The sequence below is a fragment of the Papaver somniferum genome, chromosome 11 (genome assembly GCF_003573695.1).
Source record: "Papaver somniferum cultivar HN1 chromosome 11, ASM357369v1, whole genome shotgun sequence".
Lineage (NCBI taxonomy): Eukaryota > Viridiplantae > Streptophyta > Magnoliopsida > Ranunculales > Papaveraceae > Papaver > Papaver somniferum.
In genome coordinates, this window is record NC_039368.1 from 106,372,738 (window position 1) to 106,381,946 (window position 9,209).

At 36.2% G+C, this 9,209-nt stretch overlaps 2 protein-coding genes and 1 long non-coding RNA gene across 3 annotated transcripts; all 3 read right to left on the reverse strand.

Annotated features, from left to right (window-relative positions):
- Window positions 1–248: 248 nt before the first annotated feature.
- On the reverse strand, window positions 249–3,063 carry LOC113322703 (sucrose-phosphatase 1-like). Its single transcript, XM_026570843.1, has 9 exons — window positions 2,807–3,063; window positions 2,520–2,591; window positions 2,126–2,425; window positions 1,896–1,997; window positions 1,555–1,749; window positions 1,170–1,460; window positions 868–1,054; window positions 599–645; window positions 249–489 (listed from the first exon to the last, which is right to left on the reverse strand). Exons 2-9 carry the CDS (start codon window positions 2,577–2,579, stop codon window positions 397–399), a joined length of 1,275 nt encoding a protein of 424 aa, XP_026426628.1. The 5' UTR covers window positions 2,580–2,591; window positions 2,807–3,063; the 3' UTR covers window positions 249–396.
- A 495-nt stretch (window positions 3,064–3,558) lies between these two features.
- On the reverse strand, window positions 3,559–5,107 carry LOC113323293. Its single transcript, XR_003347525.1, has 2 exons — window positions 4,970–5,107; window positions 3,559–4,088 (listed from the first exon to the last, which is right to left on the reverse strand). It is a non-coding gene; the product is annotated as an uncharacterized LOC113323293 (long non-coding RNA).
- Window positions 5,108–5,277: 170 nt separating this feature from the next.
- On the reverse strand, window positions 5,278–8,540 carry LOC113320886 (F-box protein At5g06550-like). Its single transcript, XM_026568783.1, has 2 exons — window positions 7,184–8,540; window positions 5,278–5,713 (listed from the first exon to the last, which is right to left on the reverse strand). Exons 1-2 carry the CDS (start codon window positions 8,494–8,496, stop codon window positions 5,473–5,475), a joined length of 1,554 nt encoding a protein of 517 aa, XP_026424568.1. The 5' UTR covers window positions 8,497–8,540; the 3' UTR covers window positions 5,278–5,472.
- Between the last annotated feature and the right edge of the window lie 669 nt (window positions 8,541–9,209).

Genomic DNA, 9,209 nt, shown 5'->3' on the forward strand with positions numbered 1-9,209 from the left:
GATAAAGCAACAAATGCATCCGTGATAAGAAATTAGTGGCAACAAAGAATGACCATTGTAGAGTCACATTATAATGGTGACATTTGCATGATCGTCCAGTTCGGATATACCTTATGAACCATAAGTTGCGTTGGCTAGTAGATTCTGCCAGACACCAGGCCAAAGCTTTCCTGGTTTCCATGTTTCTCTCATGAGAAACTTCTAAATAGAGATTCATTGAGCAGAGAAGAATTCCTCAACAACCATGATGCAAATAGGAAACAATTATTTGTATTGAATAAAACCATAGAATGTTACCCACTGGATTATTCAGAAATTTAACACCTGAAGTTCATTTATTGTACAATTGAAGCAAAAGGGAAGTATAGGATTACTGGATCCTTGGCACCAACTGATCTAGAGCAACCAGGAAGATTCATCAGCTGCACTGCATCCCTTCAACCATGTTTGATGTATGTGAACCCAACTATACCCATCTTTTTCACCATCCTGTTTTCAATCCCCAGAATCAAAAGCACTTCAAATAATTTCACCATTATAAATAGAGGGGGAAAAGAAAAGAAAAAGAAGAAGTGAAGAAAAAAGGTCTAAATCCTACCTTTGCATTAAGCAAAACAGTGACAATAGAACTTGTTTGTCCTTCATCTGTAAGAAGTTTGCAGAGTTATTAACCAGAAGTAAGGGAAATTCTATTAAGTTAGATTTCACTTTTTTCAAGTCTGATTGAAATGTAAACTGGTGCTCAATGTAGTATCTACTTCGTTAACTGCATAAATCTTCACAACTAATAACAAATGTTTACCAAATAACGATTTCTCAAAAGCAACGTCAAGTGCAGCATATATTAGTAGAAATAGAAAATCTTACCAGAGATTTCACACTTGTAGAACTTCACTAACCACGAGCCATGACCAACTTGAGCAGAGGAAACTCGATCTACAAAAACCCGGAACTGTTTTCCTTTTTTGTCTCCATAACAATTTCTCAACTCACTTAGACAGTCATAGAGAGAACGTATCACTCCAGAAGGATGAACTAAGACTCCAGATGGGTGCTATCAGAAAACATTAAACAATTAATATCAAATAACCGGATAGTATAATAAAAGAAAACAATCCTACATGTGAAAACAGGATAACAAAATGAACTGATGTCTATATTGGACGTACCAAAATATCTTCCAAGTTCTGAATGTCCTGCTCAAAGTTAACAATTTCTGCACGCCTCCATCGCTCATAGAACAAATAGAACTTCACTATCTCAAAACCAGGTTGGGCATTCTCAAGACTGCAATTTGAGAAGTCCGTAATATCTCTTGGAGATATGTTTGGACCTAGCTTAAAATGACCAATGGTTTGAATGATTCCAGCTGCGCACCTCTCAGTTGCATGGATTATATTAGGGTTGTTTTTCGCATTTTCTGCATGCCACTGTAAAAGTTCCTCCTGGGCGTTACTGACCTGCATAACGAGCAATAATTGACAGAAAATTTACGCCCAGTAATGTCAAAGTTGTATGCATGGAAAATTATAGCAAGGATAGCCAAATACTGACCATGCAACCATATATTTCTGGAATAGTAAAGAGTTCAGCATCATTGCCAGAATCACCACAAGCAAGAGTATTAGTTGGTTTTTTTCCTTCACTTGTTAATTTCTTAAGCAAATATGCAAGAGCCTGTCCTTTCCCAGCACCTTGTGGTAGAATATCCAGATCCACACCTCCACTATAAATTATTTTGACGTCTAGCTGGAAAGCAAGAAAAAAGAAGAAACGAACAGCAAACCACATGAGAAGAGAGTCAAATTTCTAGCAATATAGTCTAGCGGGTAGAAGAGTTTAAGATACTGCAAGAAAAAACAAAAATGTCCGCAGAAACTAGAGTTTAATTTTACCCCGCGTTTTGCAAGACGTTCTGAGAGTGCCTTCGTCACGTCCTGAGCCTTAGCCTTATCGACATAAAAGCTAACCTTGTGTGCCCGCTGCTCAGTCTCTGCCTGCATTAAACTCAAATTATATAAAACACTCAAACCCCATTACAAAAAAATGGTCAGACGCTCAACTTCTTACCAGGTAAAACGCAAAAAAGAAAAAAATGTATTAACTAGAACCCTCCACACAGCACCTGTAATTTTAGTTCAGGGAACTTGGATGTTTCTTCTCTAACAACATCTTTATCCCACTTTTGATTCAGAAACTGTTCCCAACCATTGTCTGGCACCATTGCATCACCATATGTTATTTCTGTTCCAACAGACATTATCGTTATATCTGGATTTAACATAGGTTTCTCTTTTCTCAGTTCCTTATAGAGTGTAGGTGAACGTCCAGTAGAAAAAACTAGCAACGAATCGTGACGGTAATTTGCTTCCCACAACGCATTGAACCTAAGTAATGAGATATTTTCCTTGTCATGGTGATCAACCTAGAAGATAAAAAAGAAACCACAAGATTAAAATGCATAAAATCACTACTTGTACACAAGAATAATAAGTGAATTTAATGAGTTGGAAACCTACCATTGTATGATCAAGATCCGAAACTATCATAAGACGTGCTGGACTACTAAGTCTATCCATGGTCACCAAATCCTGCAATTCACACTCCAAATCTCAAAAACGATACAAAATTTTCACTACTCTATTAGCCCTTTCCTAAATAATCCCAATTAAAGAACAAAATTAATACAGAAATGAAAATCAAAATCAAACAAGAAATTACATAGTCATTCCAATTCCAATTGCGATTGCGATAACAATATACTACAATCTCCAGAGAAATTCAACATAAGAACGAGTTAACTTACCAGATAAATGAGATCTTAGCGCTAAACACTAATTTCTAATCCAAATTTGGGGGATTAGGGTTTGTCCGATCTTGATAAGCGTTTCAGTCTCTCTTTCTCTCTCTCTCTCACGTTTTAATAAAAATGGAAATCAAAAAAGAATACTTTGAGCCTCCCGAATTCGATCCAAATTCGTTGGCGCTTCTTTTGCAATCCCCAAAGCTATAGATGATAGTAGACCGACACTTGGTTTAATCCGTAAATCGTAACCGTTGAATTTTGATGACTCCTGATCTAATAGTAGGTAATCTTTTTGTGCCACCGGTGGTTCATGTGCTGTGGTGCGGGCCGAAGTATCAGATTCTCGGCCGTTCGTTTCAGGTTACAAAATGGGAACTTGGAAAAGATTTGATTTTTTTTGTTTGGCTTTGACAAGATATATTTTGTATGGCGACAATAAGAATGGGGATTGCAAGATATTATTCCTCGGCATCAAGAAGGAAACCAAAGCATATGCCATATGCTAACTTTGCCATTCCAAGTTTTTTTCGAGCTTTGTCAAGTGAAAGGTCACAAGTTCGAATCCTTGGAGAAAATGGTTGGGTAATCAAGTTGTAGATGTGTTCATACCACAATGCTAGTTTAAAAGTTTGCTTTAGGTCACCGGAATCTCAGGGACGGTCCTGATCCAAATCAAGCTTGAAAATTCTCAGTCCATAACAAAAAAAATGAACAATCGTGTATGCATTAGTCAAGAAAGAAGAAACCATTAAGAACTAAAGTGTCATTGTCATGCAAACTAATGAAATGATTCATATTTCACAAACTTGAGTTCTGATACATTTCAGCATACATGTTTTCATACTTGAGTTTCTGATATGTCCTTGTCATGTGATACAGATATATAAAGATGACTGATGATAAGAAATGCAAGTGCACCAAAATATAATACGTTGTTCTAGCCACCACTAATTGGAGGAATGATGGCCAATTCATCTTTGTCTTTAACAACTGCAGACTCGGGAGCGTACTCTAAATTAAGAGCAAGGACCATGCACTCGCGAATTTCTTCCAATTGAGGGTGCTTGGTGAAGATTTTACTTAGACAGTCTTGAGCTGTACTTCCGGATGGAACTGGTAGCATCATTTCGGACACGCCGCCAGCTAAATCTCGAGCTCTTGCAAAGAACAAAACCTTTATTTCAATATCTGCACCTTTTTTATTCTCTTCATCCATATTTGGAAAACCTCACCAGCCAAGATAATAACAATTCCACTTGCAAAATTGGAGACAATCTAGATCCTGTCAAAAAAAAAAAAAAAATTAAACAATTACGACATATCCTTTAGTTCAAGCTTCTCTAGCAAAATATTGGTAGCACAGGTGCAGGTAAAATCTTCCAACTGAAAGCTCAAAGCAATACATCTTACAATGCTTATTAGATTTAATACTTAAACAAGTGAAGAGAAAATGGGTTGTGTGTGACAGAATCTGAGATGCATTGGCTACTTAATCAGAGGGAATGAATATTTTCTTCACAAAATGAAGCAACCAAAGTGTAAGTAATTGATACAGGTTAAGAAAATAACAAAGTTTACTCAAAAACTCTACAGTCAAACACTTGTGAAACTGCGAAAACTTACAAAAAATCTAAAACTTATTAAGCTCCATTTTGGATTCCTATTCTTATTTGTTGTCTCTCTTTTCCTATTGTTCGTGATCTAACTCTGCGTATTGAAAATACAATCAGTGCTCTTCACTTCAAAATTTCAATTATAGTTGACCGACTATGGATATAAACCTATGCCCTATAAAAGTTGAAAAGAAAAGGGAAGTCATAAGCTAACATTTAACCATCTTATAACTGGAAGAAGGTAAAAGCTTATCAGCACCTTCAACTTGATGTGGATTCGAACTTTAAAGTGATGAAAATCCTAATGAACAGAATAACTGTAAGGGATTTATAACTAGAAAGATTGCAACCCACTGAAAACAAAATAAAAATCTGAGTCCACTATCAAATGAAAAACATATAACCGATTCACAGACGATTGAAATCTGGATGATATAGAATTATATAACCCTATCTATCAGATACTAATTTAAACAAGACGAGAGCAAATAAACAATAGAGAGATCCATAATTAAGAAAAAGGATACTCTTGAGTGTTTGTGATTATTACCTAAGATTATCTTATTGGAATTGGATTTACACCATCCACAGCAAACCAAGCAAGTTTGAACCAGAAAACAAAGATCTTCCTCGAACAGTCAAACTCAAAATCGCAAGTACAAACTACAGTCTCCGAATACAGATATAAAGTCCTCCTAAAATTTCTAAGAGCACTCGTCAATTTAATTGGTGACACCCAACATGAGTGTAATGGAAGTGTAAGAAACGGCTTGAGCTGTTCACCCTTGTGACTTGACATGAACCTACTAGTCTAGTCTGATCATTTTGGATTAAACCAACAAGAAGAACATGTATTGATATGAAAACTATGAATTATATGGTTGCCCTCGATCACTGATCGCAAAACAATGGCGTCCAGATACATGAATATAGAAAACAATATATAAATATCAAAATTGTTTCTAAAATGAAATCCAATTCAAAATTGAGGTGACAAAACTCTCTTTCACCCTCTGTATCAAGTTTTTAGGGGACTGGTTCTCGATGAACTGTTCAGAAAGAGAACTTGAATGCACCCACTTTAGAATCAGTGACTGATTCCCAGAAGGTGGGTTTCTTCTTTTCAGCCTCTTTCTCTGCAGCTTTCAACTCCAGATCCTTGATAGTTCCAGGGAAGGAAGATTCAATAGCACCCTTGAACTTATCGTACAAATTAACTCTGTCTGTTGTTCCTGAAACTAACTCACTTGCGTTTGGCCTCTTTAGAAAGTCCAAAACATTCAATAAGTTACTCCTGCAAAGAGATGGGTACACATCAGTTGTAAATATACAGGAATTATATATATAACATATTGAGAAAGAAGAAAAGTACAGATCCAAGAATAGTTGAAGCAGTAGAAATGTTCACTGTGGAACCTGGAAATCCATAAACATGAGAAATTCATAGCCGACTAATGCAGTAACTCCATCTCAAATTATCCTACTCTAAACTGATGCAATCAGATCCTTCGTTTCGTTATGTTTTGCATACTCCACAAACGACATATCTACCGCCTTGCACATATAATTGAATGTTTTATGATACATGAACCGACAGTTTTACTGCTTGACAAAAGATTGGAAAGGATAATAAGCAATGTGGCATCTATGACTTTATCGCTTGTCATACATTTTCATATTAATGGAGCAGGTCCTCAATATTTGAAAGTTGTGCGTCATTTGGAACATCAAGACAGAATTTTTGTTCCGACTACGAAACACAATACATACATCAGTTTTTTTTAGTTTGAACTATAGCTAATGAAACAATGAAAAACAGGTGACAGTTTATTTAGCTTTCCTTAGAACTCCAAGGAATGTCGAAGACCCTAAAATGTAAATCTATAGATTCAGTACCACTAAATTGTAAAAAAAACAATATCTGCTGCTATAGTTTTGTGTAATGGAAATGGACTTCTCAAGGTGGATAACCGACTCAAAATAGTACAAATGGAAGTCCTGCCTCATTTGTAAGACTGTAAGTACGAGAGTCGAGAGCGCAACACTCTCCTTAGTTTACCCATGAGTTGTGTAAATCAGTAGGGTTAAAGAGTGAGGGTGGTGTGTGAACGAGTTAGCCGTGCACAAGTGTTCTGACTTCTGTGAGCATGTCTAGAGATTGAGTGTACCAAGAAGAGATTTATTCTAGAAGACATTATTATTGACACGATACTCTGAAAAATCTAGATTCACTCTCTGTTTTTAGAGCTTCTCCGCGAAAAATTATCAAGTGGTATCAGAGATCCTAAATATACTATAATAGTGATATCTTTCATATCAGGATTCAAATCCTTGATTTGTTTTGTCTACTTCATAATCTATATTTTTATAGCCTTGCTTATATAGTCTAATTTTTATGATAAACCAGCAGTTCTTGCTGCTTGACATAAAACTGTAAAGGATAATTGGAGACGAGACATTTATGACTATATGGCTTGTTACGAATAACGGCAGTTTCATGATACTGGAAATTTGTGCATCATTTGGACATCTAAACAGAATATTTTGAGTTTTGACAACAAAAACTATAAGAATTACTCAGATCTTTTGTGTCTGAACTCGGAACTAAAGCTAAGGGAAAGGTAACTCATGCGACAGTCTGAAACAGTTAAAAACAAATGACAATCTCGTATGGTTTCAATGAACTTTAAAGAACAAAGAAGTCTTTAAAATGTATATCTATAGATATACAGTCAATACCACTGAAGTTGTAGAGCAACAATACCTGCTGACATAGTTTTGTGTAATGGCAATTGACTCCTCAAGGTTGATCACTAGATGCCACCATCCGTTGGGCACGAATATCACTTCCCCAGCCTTACAAACACACTCCACAGGCCTTCTTTTCCAACTCTTAGTTTCTCTGTAAAAGTTCATGAACCACTCAATTATTGATACAGGACATGCAACCTCAGCCCCATCTGGGCTAGGATGGACTCCTGGTGGAACCACTTCAGGTGGAAACAAGACCCATTTCTTAGAACCCTTAATCACAGCATTCCAAGCTGATGTAGAATTCGGGTCAATGTGGAACGAAGAACCTGATCCTGCTGGTCCAATAATAACCCATCTGTAGTCTGGTCTCTCCTTGCCCAAAACCGCAAACAAATCTTCTCTAAAATACTGCGGAGCTTCATAATCAGAACCCATTGCAGGAACTTTCTCAGAAAATTTTGGGTCAAACAAATACAAGGGGCGTTCCTCCCTCGCCCCATCCGAATACTTAAAATACTCCTCAAGCTTCAACTCTGCTGGTCCAACAGCGAACTGAACATCCCCACAAACCCGAATCAAATACTCCTTATCCCATTTTTTTAAAGCAGTCCAATTCTCAATACAACCTTCCAATAACACTGGCTTATTTGGTTCCTCATAATTCAACACAAACTCCTCAACTGACATCCCACATTTCCTATCAATGTTATCCCTTTCAAGCCATTCAGGCTTCATTTCAAGACTAGCACATAACCAACTTTGAAAGAGATAATCAGAATAAAAGTCTCTTACTCTCAAACTTTCACAACCCTTCAAAATTGACATATCAAAGGATGGTTTCAATATAGAAACATAAGTAAGTTTCCAAGACTCATTAAATGAAAATCCATTAGTATTAGTATTATCTAGAACAAGATTTCTCCATAATGGTTCATAATTGGAAAATATATAAAATGCTTTACTAACTGTTCCTAAAACACCTAAATCAGTACCATCTAAAAACCCTAAGATATCAAGAACAAGTTCATCAGTAAGTTTATATAACTTACCCAAGCCTGAATTTCTCGAGTTGTTTGAAGATGATGAACTCAGTAGGAAGTTACCTAAAGGCTGAACACCATAACTTTTTGAAGGTGCTGATCTTTTTAAGCTAAAACCTTCATCTCTCTCTTCCTCTACTTCTTCTTCTTCAACTTCTTCATATTGGGGTTTCTGAAAATTTTGATTCTGGGTTTTAATAAATTTTCCAATTTTGGTTTTCCTCTTCTTCTTCTTCTTCTTCATGATTAATCGACCTAACAAGCTCCTCTTGCAGCTCAGCATCTCCCTCTGGAAGCTCAAAGTATTGAGCACTAAAAGTCTAAAACCCTGAACAGAAATAAGATGTTTATGTATCCTAGCCCTAGGACTCGGACCAAGATTTTAGAAACTAATGGCCAGGGTAACGTTTGTGTTATTGGGCCGGGTCAATCAGTCTGAACCAACAAATGAAATAGTGGTGCGTGACGGGTGTGCCTGAGCGAAAAGCTTTAGAAGCGCGTTTGGATGCACATTCAGAATTATTTTTTGACTTGCAGAAGTTGAAAAGCAAGAAATCGGTTTGGATATAGAATTTTAAATTGATTTCTAGAAGCAAAAAGAAAAAGTTAACTTTTTGTGAAGCAAAATAGTTTTGCTTCTGACTTCTGATTTTGACTAGAAGCAGATTTGAATCCAAACGTGCTAATTAATAGCTTCTTTGGATACTACTTTAGAAGTTGCTTTTTGATTTCTACAAGCAAAAAAGTCAAAAATAAGTTTGGATACACAATTTCTAAATGACTTTTAGAAGCAAAAATGTTAACCTTTTGTGAAGCAAAAACATTTTGTTTTTGTCTTCTCTTTGTATTATCCAACAGGCTATAAGAAACATCAAAACACTTTCCATCTTGTAGAAAATAACAGTTAGTTCACTTTCCATCTTGTAGAAATTAACATTTAGTTCAAAATTTGATGGGTTTTAAACTTTCCAGCTCTCGTCGGTAAGTCTAGTGCGT

What these genes read in the sequence shown, in the direction of transcription:
- LOC113320886 (XM_026568783.1), bottom strand. Translation starts at nt 8,496, where the DNA reads ATGCTGAGCTGCAAGAGGAGCTTGTTAGGTCGATTAATCATGAAGAAG. An exon ending in ACACAAAACTATGTCAGCAG is followed by an intron (nt 5,714 to 7,183) that starts GTATTGTTGCTC and finishes ATCTCTTTGCAG; the next exon opens with GAGTAACTTATTGAATGTTT.
- LOC113322703 (XM_026570843.1), bottom strand. Translation starts at nt 2,579, where the DNA reads ATGGATAGACTTAGTAGTCCAGCACGTCTTATGATAGTTTCGGATCTT. An exon ending in AGAACTTGGAAGATATTTTG is followed by an intron (nt 1,055 to 1,169) that starts GTACGTCCAATA and finishes GTTTTCTGATAG; the next exon opens with CACCCATCTGGAGTCTTAGT. An exon ending in CTACAAGTGTGAAATCTCTG is followed by an intron (nt 646 to 867) that starts GTAAGATTTTCT and finishes AACTTCTTACAG; the next exon opens with ATGAAGGACAAACAAGTTCT.